This window comes from Danio aesculapii, chromosome 20 (assembly GCF_903798145.1).
Source record: "Danio aesculapii chromosome 20, fDanAes4.1, whole genome shotgun sequence".
Classification (NCBI taxonomy): Eukaryota; Metazoa; Chordata; class Actinopteri; order Cypriniformes; family Danionidae; genus Danio; species Danio aesculapii.
Genome location: NC_079454.1, coordinates 52,015,324 through 52,040,182, shown reverse-complemented (window position 1 = coordinate 52,040,182; position 24,859 = coordinate 52,015,324). Strand labels below are relative to the sequence as shown.

The 24,859-nt window shown below is 38.1% G+C and overlaps 1 protein-coding gene across 1 annotated transcript; it reads left to right on the top strand.

Annotated features, from left to right (window-relative positions):
- Positions 1-6,645: 6,645 nt before the first annotated feature.
- slc35b2 (solute carrier family 35 member B2) lies at positions 6,646-24,859 on the top strand. The gene is made up of 4 exons (XM_056481461.1): positions 6,646-7,019; positions 18,911-19,101; positions 22,384-22,544; positions 24,458-24,859. Exons 1-4 carry the CDS (start codon positions 7,000-7,002, stop codon positions 24,842-24,844), a joined length of 759 nt encoding a protein of 252 aa, XP_056337436.1. The 5' UTR covers positions 6,646-6,999; the 3' UTR covers positions 24,845-24,859.

The window sequence follows — 24,859 nt, the reverse complement described above, 5'->3', positions numbered from 1 at the left end:
GCTTTTCTTTCTCCTATATTGACATGCTTGATAATTAATGACTCGGGTCTGTTGAATTTATAGAAATATTCAGCTTACAGTTAAAGTCTGAATTAAAAGCCCTAGTGTATATTTTATTTCCAAATTTCGGATTTATACTTCTGCGTCACGTGATCAGCATGACCCATGGCGCATGCCTTGTGCGTATGGAGCCAGATCAGTCTCAAAAGTAATACGTTTACAAAATCAAAATTCATACCTCCACAACACAATTCACATTTACAAAATCCAATTCGTAAATTCAAAACACGATTCAAAAATAAACAAATCCAATTCGTAAATTCAAAACACGATTCAAAAATAAACAAATCCAATTCGTAAATTCAAAACACGATTCAAAAATAAACAAATCCAATTCGTAAATTCAAAACACGTTTCAAAAATAAACAAATCTAATTCATAAATTCAAAACACGATTCAAAAATAAACAAATCCAATTCGTAAATTCAAAACACGATTCAAAAATAAATAAATCCAATTCGTAAATTCAAAACATGATTCAAAAATAAACAAATCCAATTCGTAAATTCAAAACACGTTTCAAAAATAAACAAATCTAATTCGTAAATTTAAAACACAATTTATAAATGCACAAATCCAATTCATAAATTCAAACACGATTCAAAAATACACAAATCCAATTCGTAAATTCAAAACACGATTCATTAATATGCAAGTCCAATTCATAAATTTAAAGCTCGATTCGTAAATACGTAATTCCAATTCGTAAATTCAAAACACGATTCGTAAATATGCAAATCCAATTCGTAAATTCAAAACACGATTCTTAAATACACAAATCCAATTCGTAAATTTAAAACCCAATTTGTAAATACACAAATCCAATTCGTAAAATTAAAACACGATTCAAAAATACACAAATCCAATTCGTAAATTTAAAACTCAATTTGTAAAAATGCAAATCCAATTCGGAAATTCAAAACACGATTCTTAAATACACAAATCCAATATGTAAATTTAAAACACGATTCAAAAATACGCAACTCCAATTCATTTGGCGAAAATATTTATGATTTTAACTTTTGAATTAGCAAATTGTGTGTTTACAAATTTACAAATTGGATTTTGTAAACGTGAATTGTCCTGGCTCCATACGCACAAGGCATGCGCCATGGGTCATGCTGATCACTTGACGCAGAAGTATAAATCAGCCTTTACGGTAATTAGCCAAGTTATTGTATAACAGTGGTTTGTTCTGTAGACAATCCAAAACAAATATTGTTTAAGGGGGCTAATAATATTGACCTTAAAATGGCTTTTAAAAAATTAACAACTGCTTTTATTCTAGCCGAAATAAAACAAATAAGACTTTCTCCAGAAGAAAAAATATTATAGGAAACATTCCTTGCTCTGTTAAACATCATTTGGGAAATATTTGAAAAAGAAAGTAGTGATGTGGAGCTGTAACCTGCCGGAACTACTTTAGAATAGATTCAGCCAATCAGAATTAAGCATTCAGCAGTTTACATGTTGCTTCCTGGTTTACTGGTTTACTTCACAGTGATGTCATTCTTTTGTGGAAGATTTGCATTAAACACTGTGTATGGCATGAAGCAGACACACACTGCTGACAGATTGCCATCTTGGAGTTTATATAAGAGGAAAAACAATGTGCTGCACTTCTCAAAGGTGTTGATGATGAGAAAACAACAAGCTGAACATACAGGAAATGCCACAGAACAACTTCCTGGTAGAGTTCATGAAAGAAGGGCATATGTGTGTGTGCATGGTTTCTGTGTGTGTGTGTTTGTCAATGCGTGTGTGTTTGTGTGTAAATCTGTGTGTATGTGTGTGTATTTGTTTGATTGTGTGTATGTGTATCTGTTTGTGTGTACACTTGTGCGTGTTTCTGTATATTTGTGCACGTGTGTCTGTGTATCTCTGTGTTTGATGTTATGTGTGGGCAGGTGTGTGTGTGTGTGTGTGTCTGGTTTCTCTGTGTGTGTTTGCGTGTGTGTGTGTGTGTGTGTGTGTGTGTGTGTGTGTGTGTGTGTGTGTATACACATGTTTGTGTATGTGAGTGTGCACATGCACATATACATCTATGTACATTTCTGTGTGTGTGTTTTATTTTTTGTGTGTACCTGTTTGTGAGGTGTGCACATTTGTGTGTGTGTGTGCGTGTGTGTGTGTGTGCGCACGCGCATGCGCATTTGTGTTAGTTTCTCTGTGTGTGTGTGTGTGTGCGTGCGTGTGTGTGTGTGTGTGTGTGTGCGTGTGTGTGTGTGTGTGTGTGTGTCTGTGTGTGTGGGTATATTTGGGCGTGTTTCTGTGCTTGCTTGTTTGTGTTTGTGTGTGTGTGTGTGTCTTTGGGTATATTTGAGCGTGTTTCTGTGCTTGTTTGTGTGTGTGTGTGTCTGTGTGTCTGTGTGTGTCTGTCTGTGGGTATATTTGAGCGTGTTTCTGTGCTTGTTTGTGTGTGTGTGTGTCTGTGTGTCTGTGTGTGTCTGTCTGTGGGTATATTTGAGCGTGTTTCTGTGCTTGTTTGTGTGTGTGTGTGTGTGTGTGTGTGTGTGTGTGTGTGTGTGTGTGTGTGTGTGTGTGTGTGTGTGTGTGTGTGTGTCTGTGTGTACATTTGTGTGTGTTTCCGTTTCTTTGTCTGTGTTTCTGTGTTTGTCTTTGGGTATATCTGGGCGTGTTTCTGTGCTTGCTTGTTTGTGTGTGTGTGTGTGTGTCCGTGGGTATATTTGATCGTGTTTCTGTGCTAGTATGTGTGTGTGTGTGTCTGTGTGTGTCTGTCTGTGGGTATATTTGATCGTGTTTCTGTGCTTGTTTGTTTGCGCGCGCGCGTGTGTGTGTGTGTGTGTGTGTGTGTCTGTCTGTCTGTCTGTGGGTATATTTGAGCGTGTTTCTGTACTTGTTTGTGTGTGTGTGTGTGTGTGTCTGTCTGTGGGTATATTTGATCGTGTTTCTGTGCTTGTTTGTGTGTGTGTGTGTGTGTGTGTGTGTGTGTGTGTGTGTCTGTCTGTCTGTCTGTGGGTATATTTGAGCGTGTTTCTGTAAATGTTTGTGTGTGTGTGTGTGTGTGTGTCTGTCTGTGGGTATATTTGAGCGTGTTTCTGTGTGTGTGTGTGTGTGTGTGTGTGTGTGTGTGTCTGTCTGTGGGTATATTTGAGCGTGTTTCTGTGCTTGTGTGTGTGTGTGTGTGTGCGTGTGTTTGTGTGTGTTTGTGTGTTTGTGTGTGTGTTTGTGTGTGTGTCTGTGTGTCATATTTGAGCGTGTTTCTGCGTATGTTTGTGTGAGTGTGTATATACATCTCAGTGTGGGTGTGTATCTGTTTGTGCGTGTGTGTTTCCATCATGTGCCACGTCGCTCTTCCTCATACTTACCATAAATACATCCCATTCATAAACTGAAACGTTTCCAGTTCTTGTAAAATGCATTTCCTTGTAAATGAATCTAGATGTCCTCCCTGTTGTTCTACACTGCCCTCCATAACCTAAATATATAAACATATTACTACAGAAAAATGCAGAAGCCACTAAAACTGTGTGAGTATTTACTCTTATTTCAAATATTAAGTCTATAAATAATTCATTAACATTAAACAGTAATCTTCCTGCACACATCCCATTATTACAGTCATATGCAGTTAATTCAGCATTACACTTTTGTTTTTAACATGGTAAATATTTTTACATTTACAGTATTTAAAAATTATTTTAGAATTAATGTACCAATACTATTTTAGCTCATCTAATATATATTAACAACCTTCAAATGCTAATATAATTAGGTACAAGAATAAAAAAATAAGCATACACACTTACCGGCCATTTTATTAGGTACACCTGTACTTATTAGGTACCAACTGCTTGTTAACACAAATTTCTAATCAGCCAATCACATGGCAGCAACTCAATGCATTTAGGCATGTACACATGGTCAAGACCGGGAGTGCCCAAACTTTTTCTTATGAAGGACCAAAAGTCAAGCTTGATTGAGAGCTGTGGGCCGAAAGTAAATAGCAAACTGTACTACATTAAACATGCCATGGCTAATTTCCTAATTTATCTCAGAAAATTTATGAATAAAATGGAAAAATTCTTCAACAGTATTTACTAATGCATTCTAGTGTTTTGAAAGTGTATATTATTTTAATGAACTTAATACGATAAAACCATTTTCAAGAGTTCACACTTAGCTGATAATCAATAAAGCGTATTTGGCATACTGTCCCAGGAGAGAGCCCTGAGCTCATAATATCCTCGAGCCCGGGGCTCCCTCCCATTAGAAGGGCGAGAGCGGAATTTGAGCTCAGGTAGGCCTTGAGGACTCCCCTGCTTGTCGTCGTGTGAGAAGTGTGAACTAAGGTTGTCTTAGGTGATAATTTGGTTTAGTCGATTGGCTATGGTTTATGTTTTTGGACGGTGGGAGGAAACCGGGGGACCCGGGTGAAACCCACGCGAACACGGGGAGAACATGTGAACTGCGCACAAAAACACCAACCAGCCCGATAGGAGGTTGGACCAACGGTGTTCTTGCTGTGAGGCAACAGTGCTAGCCACTGGGCCACCGTGTCGCCCTATCGGAACAAGGGGGAGGAAGTAGGGGTGGAAGGGGGGGAAGCTTCAAGACGAAGATAACTGGAGTGAAAAACTCTGGTTATTTATAATGCTTCCTTAATCATCTAATGGGTCAGATTACGGAGCTAATGAGGAGCCAGCCATGTTGATCATAAGCACGTGATCCTCTCGAAATTAGTTTATAAATAAACCACACTTAAAAATCCATTTATAAAAACAATGGCGAAAACACTAGTCATGCTGAACCTGCCTTTGCCTTGATTTGCACGCTGATGTCTTCTGCTTTGCCCCCTCTTCGTTAAGTGACAGTATGTACATTTTAATCTGATTTATTTACAACATTTTATTGAAACATTTCATTTCAGTTTGCTTTTTTTTGTAGCTCAACAATAAAACAAACAAACTAAAGGTTACAATAAAATATAAATGAGAATTTCTGTTAAAGGCATTTCCCAACCCTTCCCAATCATTTTCCCTCTGGCGTGCCAAATCAAGGAATACAAAGGGCAAACTTTAGCACGCGAGCCCTAGTTTGGGCATCTCTGGTCAAGATGATCTGCTGCAGTTCAAAGCGAGCATCAGAATGGGGAAGAAAGGGGATTTAAGTGACTTTGAACTTGGCATGGTTGTTGGTGCCAGACGGGCTGCTCTGAGTATTTCCGAAACTGCTGATCTACTGACATTTTCACGCACAACCATCTCTAGGGTTTACAGAGAATGGTCTGAAAAAGAGAAAATATCCAGTGAGCGGCAGTTCTGTGGGCGCAAATGCCTTGTTGATGCCAGAAGTCAGAGGAGAATGGCCAGACTGGTTCCAGCTGATAGAAAGGCAACAGTAACTCAAATAAGCACTCGTTACAACCGAGGTCTGCAGAAGAGCATCTCTGAAAACACAACACGTCCAACCTTGAGGCGGATGGGCTACAGCAGCAGAAGACCACACCGGGTGCCACTCCTGTCAGCTAAGAACAGAAAACTGAGGCTACAATTCACACAGGCTCACCAAAACTGGACAATAGAAGACTGGAGAAATGTTGCCTGGTCTGATGAGTCTCCATTTCTGCTGCCACATTCAGATGGTCAGGTCAGAATTTGGCATCAACAACATGAAAGTATGGATCCATCCTGCCTTGTATTAACGGTTCAGGCTGGTAATGGTGTGGGGGATATTTTCTTGGCACACTTTAGGTCTATTATTACCAATTGAGCTTCGTGTCAACACCACAGCCTACTTGAGTATTGTTGCTGACCATGTCCATCCCTTTATGACCACAGTGTACCCATCTTCTGATGGCTACTTCCAGCAGGATAACGCACCATGTCATATAGCAGAAATCATCTCAGACTGGTTTCTTAAACATGACAATGAGTTCACTGTACTCAAATGGCCTCCACAGTCACCATAACTCAATCCAATAGAGCACATTTGGAATGTGGTGGAACGGGAGATTGGCATCATGGATGTGCAGCCGACAAATCTGCAGCAACTGCGTGATGCTATCATGTCAATATGGAGCAAAATCTCTGAGGAATATTTACAGTACCTTGTTGAATCTATAACTCGAAGGATTAAGACAGTTCTGAAGGCAAAAGGAGTCCAACCCAGTACTAAGGTGTACTTAATAAAGTGACAAGTGAGTGTGAATAACTACATAATGATTTACCAAAAGCGAATTGGTCATACTATTTAATTTGTAATTTTCTACTTGAATTAAGTTTCAATTTCTCCATGCTAAACATTTGACAAATATTTCCAATACAAAGTAATTTCGCTACACTTTTACATTAAAATGCTTGTTGTTGTATATATTTATGTACTCATTATTTTTAATACTTATACTTTATACTCTAATTTAAGCATATTTTCACAGTAATATATGATTTTGCCTAAAATATTCGACGAAATAATGTACCACAGAGACGCCGTTAAAACGCCGCCTGACCTAGCAGTGGCGCTACACATTTCCCGCGCAAAACATCAGACGCGCCGAACAAACTACAAAATAAAAGTCCGCCATAAATCACAATGAACCCCCGCCCTCAAATTCCAATGACATTTTACTCTCTCAACTGTGTCAACACGGCCAATAAATATTTCAAATATTTACCGAAGCCTAGTAATACTACAGAACGTAAAAACATACGGATATATGAAGGTGTGCCTTCTTTCACAACCGGAAGCGGTACAGTGTATGTGTGTATGCGTTAACACGTCAGTGAGTCCAGATGAACTCATGAGTGCAGCAGGCCGAGAAGTTTTCAGTCAGAAACAATCGGGATTTGTCCAAATTCTGGATGTTGATGGTTTAATCTCCGTCGGAAGGTTTTATCGATTCATGCCCGGATCTGGAGCTCGTTTGGAGGAACCGCAGCGGCTGTTTTCGGCAGTTTTGTAGAGGCGGAGCGGCGGAAAATGCCTCTGTTTCCATGGAGGTACAGAAACATGATGCTCAAATATCCTCACAATGACATTTATGTCTTTATAAACACGTATAAATCAGCATTTCATACTTTAATACAGCACTTACACTAACATTTCACATGTATAGTCTGTTAATATAACCAAAAACACGTCTCTTGACTGCTGTGGTGATGTTTGTATCAGTGAGTAATGATGTAAATAATAATAACATTTGCTGTCACTTTAAGGCTTTTAAGTTATCAATGAGAGTCCTAAAGGAATTGTAATGATTTATTAATGTATTCGGCATCAAACCAAACCAGAGTGTGTATCAGTGAGTAATAATAGTTAATAATAATGTTATTTGCTGTCACTGTAATTCAGATCAATTCACCTTAATTTGTATAGCGCTTTTACAATGTAGATTGTGTCAAAGCAGCTTCACATAGAAGATCATAGTAAATTGAAACAGTGTAGTTCAGTTTTCAGAGTTCAAGTTTAGTTTAGCGCAGTTTAGTGTGGTTTAATAATCACTACAGAGTCCATACACTGAAGAGCAAATCCATCCAGCACTTTAAGGCTTTTAGTTCATCAATGAGAATCCTGAAATAACTGTAATGATTCATTAATATATTCGGCATCAAACCAAAACTGAGTGTGTATTAGTGAGTGATAATAATAATATTAATAATCATAATATTTGCTGTCACTTTAAGGCTTTTAGTTCATCAATGAGAGTCCTGAAGGATTTTAATGATTCATTAATATATTCGGCATCAAACCAATCCTCAGTGTGTATTAGTGAGTGATAATAATAATATTAATAACAATAATATTTGCTGTCACTTTAAGGCTTTTAGTTCATTAATGAGAATCCTGAAATAACTGTAATGATTCATTAATATATTCGGCATCAAACCAAACACAGTGTGTATTAGTGAGTGATAATAATAATATTAATAATCATAATATTTGCTGTCACTTTAAGGCTTTTAGTTCATCAATGAGAGTCCTGAAGGATTTTAATGATTCATTAATATATTCGGCATCAAACCAATCCTCAGTGTGTATTAGTGAGTGATAATAATAATATTAATAACAATAATATTTGCTGTCACTTTAAGGCTTTTAGTTCATTAATGAGAATCCTGAAATAACTGTAATGATTCATTAATATATTCGGCATCAAACCAAACACAGTGTGTATTAGTGAGTGATAATAATAATATTAATAATAATAATATTTGCTGTCAATTTAAGGCTTTTAGTTCATCAAGTAGAGTCCTGAAGGAATTTAATGATTCATTAATGTATTCGACAACAAACCAAACCTTATTGTGTATCAGTGAGTATTAATAATAATAAAAATAAAAATAATATTGGCTCTCACTTTAAGGCTTTTAGCTCATCAAGGAGAGTCCTGAAAGAATTATAATGATTCATTAATGTATTCGGCGTCAAACCAAACCGGAGTGTGTATTAGTGAGTATTAATTTGTCCCAGCACTGTTACTATTAATCGCATCCAAAATAAAAGTTTAAATTATGTTTGTGCATAACATTTATGATTATGTAAACACACACACGCATGCATATATTTTAGAAAAATAATTATTCATATTTAGATACAAAAATTAAGATGTATATGATACAAATAATATGTTAATATCTTTGTAGCAAAATTGTTTTATGTGGTTTTGTTTCACTTAATGTGAAATGTAAGTGTATATCTCTTCGGGGGATGAGAAATTGCTGTACAATGATCAAATGAGATTGTACAAATTCATACAAATTAGCCACTGAATCAGAAAGTTACAAATTGGCTCGAGATAGCGTTGTATTTAACCATGGGTTTGGCGCCATCTACTGGTGTTTTTTTAAACAGCTGCTGGTCAGATTTTCCAGCCTGCGGATCTCACGAGGAAACGTAACTGTTTTACGTTTTGTCAGTTTAGTGGCTAATTCGTATATGAACTCGTATAAGTTCAGTCTAATGAAAAAGTAAGATTTTTAAAAGGAGGCGTGGCACCAAACCCCACCCCTAAACCTACCCGTTATTAGCGGATGAGCAAATTGTACTAAAATTAACAAATGTGTTTGTAGAACTTCATACGAATTAGCCACCGAATCATAAAATTATGAATTTGCGTGTGATAGCGTTGTATAGAACCATGGGTTTGGCGCCATCTACTGGTGTTTTTCTAAACAGCCGCTGGTCAGATTTTCCAGCCTGTTGATCTCACGGGGAAAACGGAACTATTTTACATTTTGCCAGTTTAGTGGCTAATTTGTGTGTGTATATATGAAGAGTTTAGATGCAAAAACCTCTAAATGCCATCTGAAATTCTCCAAAATGAGCATTTTCATCAGGCTCCTGTGTGTATATTCAGGAATATTACTTTTATGGCAAAGAATAAGTCTTTTCCTGGTCTTTAAAGTGAAATATCTCAACATAAACAAAGGTGGCCAAGAAAAATATTCATTTTCGGTGGAAATTTCAGACATGCACTTAGAGGTTTTTGCATTTGAACTCTTCATATGTATATAATACACACACACACACACACACACACACATACATACATACATACATATATATATATATATATATATATATATATATATATATATAATGTCAAAACAAACTTTTATTTTGGATCCGATTACTCATGATTAATCTTTCCCCAGTACTAAATAATAATATTAAGAATCAAATTAAAACTGAGAGGAAACATTATTAATGATCATTAGTAATAATCGAAGCAGCCAATCAGCATGTTCAATCAGGATGATATGGGCAAATGTGTCTGCAAAAAATATATTTAAAAACAATAAAGCACCGATAAAAACAGTAGAATGAAAAAAAAAAGGATATAAACAGCATTTCATGGTCTAACCGTATTGAAGTGCGGAAACTCTATAATCTAATAGAAATGAACACTGCATACTCTTCTTTGTAGGGCTGCGCAATATATAGTTTCAGCAGCGATATCGCAATGTGCATGTCTGCAATAGTCACATCGCAGGATATGCAATGTTGAGTTAATATGTTGGGGTTATATTTGAGCATAATAATAATTGGCCATAATTTTGCAAGCATGAGATTTGTGGAGTTCAACCATGTTAAAATTTCCTCATTTGCATGTGTTTTTAAAACCTGTGGCTTTGCATTCAGACACAAGAAATTGACTTTTTTAAAGTTTATTAAAGATTTATTTTAACTATTTACAATGTAGATTGTACAGTCAATTCCTGTACCTGAATGGCTCCCCATAAAAGCACTGTAAATAAAAAAAATTTTCTTTGCTTTATTGTATTTATCTATGCTTTTTAATTGTTTATTATATTTTAATGTATGATTCACGCCCCCAAAATCAGTCCAAATTAATGAATTCTTTCCAAATAGAGCTATTCAAGCTATCTGGTGAAATTACATTCATATCCCAATATATATTGCAGAAAAACGAAATATTGCATTGTCATATTTTTAAATATCATGCAGTCCGACTTCATTATATTACCATTATATTATATAGTCCCACTTCATGGATATTTTCTCTTTTTCAGACCATTCTCTGTAAATCCTAGAGATGGTTGTGCATGAAAATCCCAGTAGATCAGCAGTTTCTGAAATACTCAGAGCAGCCCGTCTGGCACCAACAACCATGCCACGCTTAAAGTCACTTAAATCCCCTTTCTTCCCCATTCTGATGCTCGGTTTGAACTGCAGCAGATCATCTTGACCATGGCTGTTCCTCAATATGTTTTCTTCAGTGGTCTTGCATCCTCGTGTTCTCCTGTAATGTCATCAATAGCTGCCAAAGTTCAGTTCCAATACTCAAGACCGCAAGTACGGAGGACGCGCGAAATATCCCGGATGTGTTCTTGATAGCAAGGACGCACAAATGCAGACTTGAGCACCGAACTTGCTCTAGAAGTCCCAGAAGTCATTGCGACTGGCGGTGGGAAGCGCAGCATTCACCATAAAAGTCTTAATAAAGGAATAAAGGGTGTTTGTTTGTTGAAATTCGTATTAAAATCTGTTTTATTTGTGATGTGCAGAGTATATTTGTAAAGTCTTTATTCATAGTATATATAGTTAAACAGGGGAAGATTATAAAAATTGTAGTATATATGCTGTAATGTTTAAATCATTTTTGGTTAAAGATGCATGAGGGTCATGTGACCATCATGAAGAACACAGCATCTCATTTCTCAGAGGATGCGTTCTCTGTCCTCGCAGTCTCCCGAGTTCGCTCTTCTGATCCACAAGAATGCAAGTTCGTTCTCTGCGTTCTTGGAATTGAGATACAGCGCCTGTCAACATGCCTAAATGCATTGAGTTGCTGCCATGTGATTGGCTGATTAGAAATTCGCGTTAACGAGCAGTTGCAGAGGTGTACCTAATAAAGTGGCCGGTTAGTGTATAATCAAAAAAGGGGTCAGTTTTAAATAGTAAAAACATTTAATAACTTTACAGTTTAAACGAATGCAATTAAATGCAGGCTTGGCGATCTTTAAAAAACATTAATGGTGGTACTTCTTTAAAACTTCTGACCGGTAGTGTACATGGAAACAAAATCCTCAATATCCCCTACCCATGAATAGCTGTGAAGGTCATGGAAATTCACTGGTCAGAAGGTGTGGAGGCTGTTTGTTGACTCTGCACACTTTTACAGAGATGCTTGGCAAACACCTTTAAGAAGTCTGTTGATTATAAACCTCTTCGTTTATATGGTTTATATAGTCCTTCTGTGATGAAGCATTCCAGTCCCGGCTGGGTCAGTTGGCATTTCTATGTGGCGTTTGCATGTTCTCCCCGTGTTGGTGTGGGTTTCCTCCGGGTGCTCCGGTTTCCCCCACAGCCCAAACACATGCGCTATAGTGGGGAATTGATTAACAGTGGCTAAAGTGTATGAATGAGAGGTTGTGTGGGTGTTTCCCAGTATTGGGTTGCGGCTGGAAGGGCATCCTCTGTGGAAAACATATGCTGGAGTAGTTGGCGGTTCATTCCGCTGGGTCAACCTCTGATAAATAAGGGACTGAATGAATGAATTATTGGTGGTGTGTCAGGTAAAGCAAAGTGGGGAATTGGCCTGGCATAGAGGTGTGTGTGTGTGTGTGTGTGTGTGTGTGTGTGTGTGTGTGTGTGTGTGTGTGTGTGTGTGTGTGTGTGTGTGTGTGTGTGTGTGTGTGTGTGTGTGTGTGTGTCTGTGTGTGTGTCTGTGTGTGTGTCTGTGTGTGTGTGTGTCTGTGTGTGTCTGTGTGTCTGTGTGTCGTTCTGCTCTGAGCACAAAGAGCGTCTGTTGGATGTGATCAGACTCCCAGGACAAGACCTGCTGGATTCCAGGAGAGCTTACAACACATACACACTCCATTTTCTGACACGAACGCAGAATAGTTATGCATTTACGTTTAGTATACATTTTTTTTATTTTAAGCAACTTACAAAGCGAGGAAAAAGACGCAAACCATCAGAGTTTCTCTATAAAAAAAGCACTTCCCTTTCCCAGTGGTGTAAAGTAACTAATTACAAATACTCAAATGACTGTAATTGAGTAGTTTTTCTCAAGAATTGTAATTTACTGAGTAGTTTTAATAATGTGAACTTTTACTTTCCCTTGAGTACATTTTTACTGCAGTCTGTACTTTTACTCCACTACTTGCCTTCATCCTGCAGTCACTACTTTATTATATTCTTGTCTATGGGGATTTGAAAAATCTGTCCTGTGATTCCTGTCCAATCAAATCACACACAGAGGGTAAAATCGCATAATAAGCTACCTCAAGACATGGCCGATTTATAATTGCAGCAAACTGTTTGGAAGCATTCAAAGCATCCAAGAAGATGTCCGAAATCTTGACACTCATTGACCCAGAGACTGTTTAGATGCACGTCACTGATGAGAAGATGACGGATGTTTACTGTATGATGACCAAAATGGCCTTAAACACCCAGCAGGCACAAGACGTCAACATGATGTCAGATTGATGCTGTACCTCAACATCATGGGGATGCTAAATTTGGTTTGGAAATGAAAATCAGGTTGATGTCAGAACTCAACGTCAGGCCAACGTCAATGTCCAACCTAAAACCCACCAAATATATATATATATATATATATATATATATATATATTTTTAATAATTATTTTTTAGAGGTTTTCACCGTCATTGATAGAACAATGGAGATTTAAAGACAGGAAAGTGTGGGGAGCAGAGAGAGGGGAAGGACCTCGAGCCGGGAATCGAACTCGGGTCGCCGCGAGCACCTGAGTGCTATATGACAACGCACTAACCACTAGGCTATTGACGCCGACTAACCCACCAAATATTAATGTCTAATAACATTGTGTGGACGTTACCACTGTGACATCTATCAGACGTTGGATTTTGGTCGTCATACCTGATGAATAAATGTCAGTATTTGACATCAATATGACGTTGGTTTTAGATGTTGGCTTGACGTTGGATTTTGGTCACTTTCTAACAACCTAAAATTGACCAAATATCAACATCTAATGATGTAACAGCTTGACGTTGTGTGGACGTTACCACTATTGACATTTATCAGACGTTGGATTTTGGTTGTCATACCTGATGAATAAATGTCATTATTTGACGTCAATGTGATGTTGGTTTTAGATGTTGGCTCGACGTTGGATTTTGGTCACTTTCTAACAACCTAAAATTTACCAAATATCAACATCTAATGATGTAACAGTTTGTCGTTGTGTGGACGTTACCACTATGACGTATATCAGACGTTTGATTTTGGTTGTCAAACCTGACGAATAAATCTCAGTGTTTGACGTCAATGTGATGTTGGTTTTAGATGTTGGGTCGACGTTGGATTTTGGTCACTTTCTAACAACCTAAAATTTACCAAATATCAACGTCATTATTGGACATCAGAATGTGGACATCAAAATAACATTGTCCTTAGACGCTGGCTAGACGTTGAATTTTGGTCACCTGACATCACAACCTAAATCTAACCTAATATTAACATCATATGACGTTGTGTGCCTGCTGAACTACTAAATGCACTACAGAATGTTACGTTTACACACATCCACAAATTACATGTAAGTGCATCAGCTTTCACAGCGTAAAACTTACTACTCTCGAGTACTTTTGAAAGGGCTACTTTTTGTAGGTCGACTTTGAGTAATATTTACAACAGATACTTTTACTCTACTTCCACTACACTTTTAGGGAAGCAATGGTACTTTTTCTTGAGTATGATTTTACAGTTCTCTTTCCACTACTGCCCTTTCCTTAGATTTCCTTAGCCCTCCTAAATATTTTCTAAATATAGTCGCGTCATATTTAAAAACATTTTTAGCAGTGAATGATTAGGAGAACAATCATGTTGCCTTCGTTTATTTCATCCCCCGGCTGACCAAAAAAAAAATTGTATTTCGTCCTTCAGAAAATCTCACTGATTCACCTTCAGCAGCTAATAGTAAGCATACTGGACCAAGGTGAGGAAGCTCCAAACATTTTGGGTCGCAGCGCTAGCAATACTGGAAACACGAAATGCAGGAAATACCAAGATGGTTACCTGAACTATGGCTTTATTCCATTTTCTTGAAGCAAAGAGTCACTGACCCAGCCACAGTGCATTATCTGTGCCAAAGTTCTTGCTAACGAATGCATGAGACCGTCCAAATTAATAAGACATTTGCAGACGACTCGTCTCCAATACCGTGACAAGCAGTAGACTTACCACTTTTAATATAAAAAAATAAGGGACGCATACTGCAGCGGGGGCCACATCCCCAATCACAGTCCCAATAGCATGTCAGCGGTGGTAAATCGCAACTTAAAATATGTTTTCAGTAAAGTATGAACACTTAGACATTAAAATTGTATATGAATTATTATTTTATTGAAATCTGTGTAAACAGATGCAGTCAGTCTGTTTTACAACTCTGCAGCACTGATATAGCTGATGTTACGTTTAATAGTGTGGTACACCTGCGTTAACTAGAGGAGAAAATACTAATGAACATGATTTTAAAGAAATTGATAACAGATTTTGGCTAAAATATTTGTCATTATTAGCAGTAACACCTATCCAGACATGGAAACAGCACATAGGCCTACATAAACTAGCTACAAACATTAGCTAGTAAAGTTTTCATTTCAAATAGCCTATTTCTAATTTAAAAATATGGAAATTTACTAGTTTATTTTCTTTACATGTGCATAATGTTGTTTATTAATGTATTAAATGTAATGTTTCATATAATAAATGAATGCTTATGTGCCTGACTTAACCTTAACAAACAAATCATAATATTGCATTGGAATGTGATCCACTTACATTGTATTTACAGATTTTTTACACATTACAATTTGTGACCCGGTGTGTGAAAACCAGGCCAAATCTAATTCTGAGATCAAGTTAGACTGTAGCCATTCATTTCACTGTGATTTCAGTTGTTGACATGGTTTTACTCAGTTAATATTAAATGCATTTATTTGTATTATTTTCACAGACTGTTCTTTATTTCATGTAGAAAACAGTCAATTACAAAAAAAAAGCCTCCAGCCAGATTTTCACAGACTGGGTCACTGTCATTACAGGGAGGCTTGGGGTACGAAGAACTGTCTGTGCTTTGATTTTTGTGAGCTCTGTCATTGCGGGAATGCTGCTCTCCAGGCATCAGTGTTGCCAACTTAGCAATTTTGTTGCTCGATTTAGCAACTTTTCATACTACCCTAGAAACTTTTTTTTTTTCCAAAAGCAGCAACAAATTTAGCAATTTTTAACACTCATTTGGCTAAGTGACTCAAAAGAGCAGCGACTGCAGGCTTCACTCAACACACACACGTATCACATTCAGGTTAAATTGCTAGCTCAGATTGTTTTTCATACCTGTTCATTTACTGATATGTGTGAACATGTATAATTGTTGGTAATTTAGGTAGCCATGAATTCCAATAGTGCTATAATTGCTGTCACTTTCACAAATGTGTAAATTTCACAAGTTAGAAAGAGTAAGTACACAAGCTGTGATTGAAAAGAATGTAACTGTTCATTATCAGTGTTACCTTTAAAAATAAATCATCCTTATCAAAAAGTGTTTGCATTACTTTTACAAATAGTCAACTCTATTTTTCATACAAATCTAAATGGACGTTTTAATAATGTTTTTGCTGAGATGTTCAGTCAATCTGAGAAAACATTAATTATTTTGTATGCTACATAAAGATGTAGTTTTGAGTTGCGATTACGCAATGACGTCATCACGCAAAGTAATATGTTAATAAGAACCCATTTATTGTGCATCTGCATCTAATGTTTTAATATAATACAATATAATACACAAGCCTCAGAGAGTAAAGACATGATGGGCTTACGCTTGTCAGATACTACGTGATGACATCACAGATATGCAAATTAGTCTGTGACGTCATTTGGCAACTTTTCGGGCAGGCTTTAGCTACTTTTCATTGGAAATAGTTGGCAACACTGGGAGGCATGTTGTCGCACGACACACCCGCATGAGCCGCAGAGAACGCTCTCCGACAAATCGTGCAGTTGGCTTGATAACAATTTCTAACACGCTGCAGCCAGGTACTTTTTAACACTCTCTGCGGTACTTTTGCAGTCGCTTGCGTTTAAACTCTAAAACTTTCAGACGCGGGGGGTTACCTGGAGAAGCATCTGCCTTTACTCTCGGTCAAGACTTGACAGACTCTGCTTAAAAGACCCGCCCTCCTCACTGAACAAAGACCAATCAATCTAACGATGACATCAAGTATTACCCAATCAAAAGTAGGAAATTAGGCATCTCATTAAATGCGTGTGGGATGATTTGCATGAAAAGCTACTTTAAAAAAATGATGAACAAAATCTGTGTAATTTCATTCTCAAATACGGGACGATTCTGTATTTTAAAGAGCCCATATTATACATGAAATAGGGTCATATTTAGGTTTTTACTCCAACAACAGTCTAATATGCATGCAAGGTCAAAAAACACTTTGATGGTCTTATAATCTGCATTTATTTTTACCTAATTATCCCAGCGACTCACATATGAATTGTTCAGCGATTCATTTGTTCCCAAACCCCTCCTCAGCGCAAAGCTAATCTGCGCTGATTGGACCGATGACAGCCTGCTGCAATTGGTCGACACGGACAAGGCTTCAGCGCGAGACAGAGTGAAATTCCCAGCAGCTAATCAACAATATAAAAGTAGTCACAGTGCATACACGCTTCATAGTGTAAGGTGTGGATTTTGGCTGCCAGTGGGTGAATGTAAACACAGACGATGCTCTTAAAAAAAACAGACGACAAACTATTTTATTGAGCAAAATCTCCAAGAACTGGCGAGGAGCACGTCACCATCTACCTGCTCTTTTCACACAGACACACACACAAACAACTCCTCCTCCTCCTCCTTAGAAGACACAACACCAATAGAGAGTCCTCATTCCTCAGTTATATCTGCGACACCCCCGTCCTAACTTTGCTAACGGGTCACTTTTGTTTTCACTTTCGGGTTGAGGGCGGCGTGATCGTCAGTTCAGCTTACTGAACCGGCCCTGCGCAACACACACACATTATCCTCACCGTTAGCCTAGACTAGAGCGACAGTTCAGCTTGCTGGGTGCAATTTAGACACCTCCCTTGAACTTGAGCTGAAATATTTTGAAACTTGACCGTTGCATGTGTGTAAACAGCTGACGATCCGTAATCAAAGCGGCACGCGTCGCGTTTTCAACGTGGCTTTACACGCGATATGAGAATATAAAGAGTTAACCTGATACAGTACACACAGTTACAAGTAACAAAACACAACTAAATACATAATGTGCAAGCTAGAGTAAACAAGGCAACAATTTTAATCGCACGTACTTACACTGGTGAAATGGGGGAAGAAACTGATTCATGATCCACTGATCCATGTTCTGACAGTCTTTACTGATCCTTCCTTTTACAAACCGATGAAGTCTTCTTTGTAAGCATGTAGTTTCCAGAAGCACTCTGGGCTATAATGCTGAGCTTTCATCTTTGGGTAGGCTGTCGATAGTATCCATCTGCACAGCCTGACTTCATTTGTGTGTCTCTGTGTGTGTGTGTCTGTGTGTGTGGGGCTTTTTTTCTCTGTTAGTGGGCGGGGCGGCAGGTTTCAAATGTCCCGGGTTTGCGCGCGCATCTACTTGTGTTTCGTAGCCGCGTCATCACGAAACACCTAATGACTCGTTATCAAGACGACTCATTTGAAGCACTATGAGTCGACTCTTTTATAGATGAATCAATAGTTTTAAACACTGTACACTTACAGATTTAAGCCTTAGCTGGATATTTCACTTCACTTAGAGCTGTGTGACACACTACATGGAAGAGCATTTTCAAAAACCCATAATATGGGCTCTTTAAGGGACGTTTGGCAACCCTAGCAAGCAGTAAAGGCTTACGTTTTTTTTGTTACAAATGGCCTGCTGATGTTTTGTTGTAATATTTTACATTAGGTTGTTATTTGTGCGTAAACATATGTAGACATACGTAAACATACGTAATAAACATACCGTTTGTTTGAAAACTAATTTTTTGTCATCCTTACTGCAGACTTAAATTAGCGTTATAATATCATTAAATGTGGAGGGGCACCTTACAATAGTTTCTGAGGAAAAAGGGGGTCTCAAACAAAAAAAAGGGGGTAAATAATATTGACCTTAAAATGAGTTCAAAAACTGCTTTTATTCTAGCCAAAATAAAGACTTTCTCCAGAAGAAAAAATATTATAGGAAATACTGAGAATATTTCGCAAGAGGGCTAATGATTTTCCCTTCAAATGTAATGTAAATGTGTGCTCCTCCGTAATTAAGTCTTTATGTAGACCGATGGAGCTGTGTGTCCTGGAAGGGAGTGTTATTAATAGTGTGTTGTGTCTCCTTTTCAGCGTTTGTGTGTGCGCGGCGCTGTGTTTTCTGCCGGCGGTGAATGCAGACGCTGTAGACGCTTCTCTGCTGGGCGGCTGGCAGGACGTCTGGCTCTTCCGCTTGTTCCTCAATGTTTTGGGCTACGCCACCATCATCATCCCTGGATACTTACTCATCAGCTACTTCAAGCGAGTCAACTATCTAGAAACAGGTTTGTTCAAGTTCAACCAACAGAGATACACACACTTTTTCCAAATGCACATTTTTAGTCTCTTACTGCATGCTTGTCCTACGCATGTCCATTATAATCTTTAATTCTTCCCATTTACACTTATTTATTGCAACTTTTATAATCGCTTATTTGTTTTTCTATGTCTATTATAATATTTTGGTCACAGTAGGGCTTCATTAGTTAATGTATTTACTGACACAAACTAATAATGAACAATACTTGTAGATTATTTATTAATCATAGTTCAACATTTACTAATGCATCATTAAAATCCAAATCCATGCTGGTTAACATTAGTTGATGCACTCTGAGTTAACATGAAGTAAAGGACTTTATTTCCATTATCGTTAATAAAGATGAATAAATACTGTAATACATGTATTGTGTTTATTAAATGTAATTTATTTTCCACACTTATTTATTCATATTTATTTGTACAATAATTTTGTTATTTGTACTTATGTTCACTGTAATTAAAATTTTCCCCAGTTGTTGCCTATGTATACTTTACATACACTCACCGGCCACTTTATTAGGTACATCTTACTTCAGTAGTACCAGTGTGGACCCTCTTTTGCCTTCAGAACTAGCTTAATCCTAGATTCAACAAGGTATTGGAAATATTCCTCAGAGATTTTGCTCCATATTGACAGCGTCACGCAGTTGCTGCAGATTTGCCAGCTGCAGAAATGGAGACTCATCAGACCAGGCAACGTTTCTCCAGTCTTCTATTGTCCAGTTTTGGTGATCCTGTGTGAATTGTAGCCTCAGTTTCCTGTTCTTAGCTGACAGGAGCGGCACCCGGTGTGGTCTTCTGCTGTTGTAGCCCATCCGCCTCAAGGTTGGACATGTTCAGAGATGCTCTTCTGCAGACCTCAGTTGTAACGAGTGCTTATTTGAGTTAATGTTGTCTTTCTATCAGCTGGAACCAGTCTGGCCATTCTCCTCTGACCTCTGGCATCAACAAGGCATTTGCGCCCACTAGGGCTGGGAAATACGGGCAAAAAAATCATATCTCAGTATTTTTAGGAGGAATGACGGTATACAATATGTATCCGGGATTTTAACATAAATGCTTGAGAGTTAAAGCCTTTATTAAACCATTTTTGAGCAAAATATAATTCAAACACAGGGGTTTTCCCTCCCTGTTTACAAATAAACAGCTGCATAAAAAATAACAGCTGCACAAAATCTTTGATAAATAAATACAGTACAGGTTTTTCTCCTGCTGAAAACTATGTTACACAACATTTCAAAGTATAAAAAAATCTTTGATAAATAAATACAGTGCAGGTTTTTCTCCTGCTTAACACTATAATCAGCACTACTGTGCTACTGTGCAAATAACAAAGTAAACAGAACCATAGAAAACACAGCTACATCGTCAGAGTTAAAAATGAACACTTAAATAGTAACACAACAGAAGTATTGTAGGATAGAAAAGAACCACAATGAATGTAAATCTGAAACAGTGTTTTATATCCCAATTACAGTGTTGTTATAAGTAATCCTGAATACCACAGTTGTGTGATTTATAAACAACAATTAAATCAGCTCTATGTTTATTTAGTTACACATTTACATGTCTGTATCGTGCACAATTATTAAACAGTGCACATATGGAAGATATCTAAAGAGAAGTCTTTCACTCGTGTAAAAAATCCTACACTTTTTCTTTTGTTTTGACTAAACTGGTTTTACTCAAATTAAATAATGAGATGAAAATGAATAGACTTTAGATAAGAGAAGTAATGAAATAGTTTCAGAGTACTGTGATGAAATGCTGGTTAAGCATATAAATGTCACCATAACAGAGCAGAAGGCAGAGCTAAATGTGTTGTAATGTACATGTAAAGAAGAGACCGTCGTGTGATAAATACTGAACTCATAATCAGTGAATATGAGGTGGTTTCACTTTCAAAATGCCGTATAAATTCACCCCATTTTGGTGTTTTTGAATTCTTTTGAACACATTCAGGTGCTGCTTGTCAATTTGACAAGGCTTCTGTGTTTGTTCCTGCTGTCAATTGCGGAAGAAATGATGGATAAAAGGTTTCTGATAAACCTCTGTGACAGCTGCAGGCGCTGTGTGACTCGTGTGCACGCGAGGGGAGTCAGATTTGTCCGGGGAGTCAGATTTCAATACAACACCGGCATTGCATGTTCCTCCATGTCGCATCAGTGATGGGTCGTTCTTGAACGATTCGTTCATTTTGAACAAATCTTTTGTTTGACTCATGAAGTGAATCATTTATTCGCGCACATTTGTGCAAGTGGAGCTCGCGTGCAACCTTGGAGTGGTCTGTTTCGCGCAGAATGAGCTCGTGTGGCCTCAAACCATATCGATATGAACGATATTGGATAATCCCGCATCGCATTGGGAAATCATATCGATATATCCCCAGAACCCTATATACCGCCCAGCCCTAGTGCCCACAGAACCACAGATCTGCTGCTGTAGCCCATCTGCCTCAAGGTTGGACGTGTTGTGTGTTCAGAGATGCTCTTCTGCAGACCTCGGTTGTAACGGGTGCTTATTTGAGTTACTGTTGCCTTTCTATCAGCTGGAACCAGTCTGGTCATTCTCCTCTGACCTCTGGCATCAACAAGGCATTTGCGCCCACAGAACTGCCGCTCACTGGATATATTCTCTGTTTCAGACCATTCTCTGTAAATCCTAGAGATGGTTGTGCGTGAAATTCCCAGTAGATCAGCAGTTTCTGAAATACTCAGAGCAGCCTGTCTGGCACCTTATGATAGCAGTTGGACAGGTGTACCTAATAAAGTGGCCAGTGAGTGTGCGTATATTACAATTGTATATATATATATATATATATATATATATATATATATATATATATATATATATATATATATATATATATATATATATATATTCAACTTAAATTCAGTTAATTTTCTTTTTTTTTCAAATTTTTTTTTTTTTTATGACCATTACAGTTTCTCAAACTTTATTTTCTGCTCATAATTCTATGTGTATATTTTTTCCTTACATTTATTTTGATAATTTTTTTCCCCAATCCCTTTTTCTTATGTTTCTTTCATCAAAGCCATCGCTATTTCGTTTTTCTTGCCCATTTTTCTCTCCAGCAGTACGTTTGCAATCTGAGCTGCGTGAGTTTCCTTCACAGTATTTGGTGTAGTAATTACTGTCGCAACCACATCCGTGTTGAAAAATGCAGTATTTACAGTAGTCACTTGATAAACCTGCTTCTGTACACGCTGCTGATGTTTGTGCAGGTCGTGGGCTTTGTTTCCCTCTCATAAAGACTTGTGTGTTTGGCAACGAGTCTAAGACTGGACTGCTGGATGACGCTTCACCCACTGGCAGAAATGAGTCTGAGTCCAGTTCATCGGCTCGACAGGCCTTCAAACTGATCTTCTGTGCCGCTGGACTCCAGGTATAATACACTCACACAAACAGTACATTCACACAACATGATCTTCATGTGTTCACCGTGTACAGCATCAATTTTTAGTTAGTCAATATGTCGTGTTAGTTAGTCAATACGTCAATATGGTGAATTAAGCCCCGCCTACTAGTACAGGAGCCAATCATCAATCGCTATAGACTGACATTTCTCCAGGGGAAAAGCTTGGACCAGACGTGTGCTTTCACGACAGTTTGGTGGTCAACAAACACACTGGAATCTCAGTGAATACTTGCTTCACAGACAACGTGTAGAATAATGTGTAGAACGGCCATAAATGAGGTCGGTGTCGTGATCTCGTTCCTTTCGAGTGCGTATTAGCTTGGGCAACCTAAAAAAAATGCAGATTTTGTTTGATTCAAACGTTTAGAAACAAAAATTATGAGACAGCTGTTGTTTCATTGCACAAATATTGAGCCATCGCTAGGGCCAGACGGAATCTGCGGACATTTTTTGCTATTTCTGCTGAGAATTTTGCAAAAAATCTGTGGATTTCTGCGTAATTATTTTGGGAGTATTATAACTAAAACCTTAATATCTGAAATAAAAAATAATATCTTTTTAACTGTTAATGTTTAAAATGCAAATCCAATTAGATTCACTTTATTTGGTAAACAAAGCAAGTCTCTCATTCAATATCTCTACTAAAATATTACTGTACAAACTGCATTTTAAATAAATCAAACGAACGCATTCATATTAGTCAATAATATTACTGTAGTTAATTAAAAAACTGAATAAATATAGATTTACACACATTTACACAAGTAAATAAACAGAAATAAGGTTTCTGCTGAAAATCTGGGGAATTCTGCGGAAAATCTGCGGAATTCTACAAAAAATCTGTGGAATTCTGCTGAAAAATCTGCGGAATTCTGCTGCAAAATCTGCGGAATTCTGCGGGAAAATCTGCGGAAAAATTAGCAGAATTCTGCGAAAATCTGCAAAAAAACGGTGGAATTCTGCGGGAAAAAATCTGCGGAATTCTGCGGGAAATCTGCGGAATTCTGCTGAAAAATCTGCGGAATTCTGCTGCAAAATCTGCGGAATTCTGCTGAAAAATCTGCGGAATTCTGCGGGAAAATCTGCTGAAAAATTAGCAGAATTCTGCGAAAATCTACAAAAAAACGGTGGAATTCTGCGGGAAAAAATCTGCGGAATTCTGCGGAAAATCTGCGGAATTCTGCTGAAAAATCTGCGGAATTCTGCTGCAAAATCTGCGGAATTCTGCTGAAAAATCTGCGGAATTCTGCGGGAAAATCTGCGGAAAAATTTGCAGAATTCTGCGAAAATGTGCAAAAAAACGGTGGAATTCTGCGGGAAAAATTTGCGCAATTCTGTGGAAAATCTGCGGAATTCTGCGGAAAATCTGCGGAATTCTGCAAAAAATCTGTGGAATTCTGCAAAAAATCTGCAAAATTCTGCTGAAATCTGCGGAATTCTGCGAGAAATCTGTGAGAAAATCTGTGGAAAAATCTGCAGAATTCTGTGGAAAATCTGCGAAATTCTGCTGAAAAATCTGCGGAATTCTGCGAGAATTCTGCAAAAAAATTGCGGAAATATATGTAGAATTCTGCGGAAAATCTGCAGAATTCTGCAAAAAATCTGTGGAATTCTGCGCGGGCAGATTCTGTGTAGGCCTAGCCATCGCTATTGTCGAACCCTGCTTCTTTTAAGAAAACTACAATTTGAAAATGATTTCCAACCAGCCAAAGTGGCTAGTGGGAGTGTCTGTCTAACCCGCCACAGCTGAAATCTACCTGCATTTGGTGGGCTGGTGTGTGTTAATGTCAAGCCCTGTATTTAAAGTATATATGTGTGTGTGTGTGTGTGTGTGTGTGTGTGTATATTTATGTGTATGTGTGTGTGTTTGTGTCCCTCAGGTGTCGTACCTGACGTGGGGCGTCCTGCAGGAGCGTGTGATGACGCGGTCATACGGCGCCAGCGAGGCAGAGGGCAGCGGCGAGCGCTTCAGAGACTCCCAGTTCCTGGTGTTCATGAACCGTATCCTGGCGCTGACGGTGTCGGGTCTGTGGTGCGTCCTCTTCAAGCAGCCTCGACACGGAGCGCCCATGTACAAATACTCCTTCGCCTCGCTCTCCAACATCCTCAGCAGCTGGTGCCAGTACGAGGCGCTCAAGTTCATCAGCTTTCCCACACAGGTACTACACGCACTACATTCTGGGTACACAAGATGCTCAATAAGGCATTGTCCGTGGATCTGCTTGACAGTCCCATGTTTGCAGCTTTGGCGTGAATCACTCACATGAGCCATGGTGCTTAGA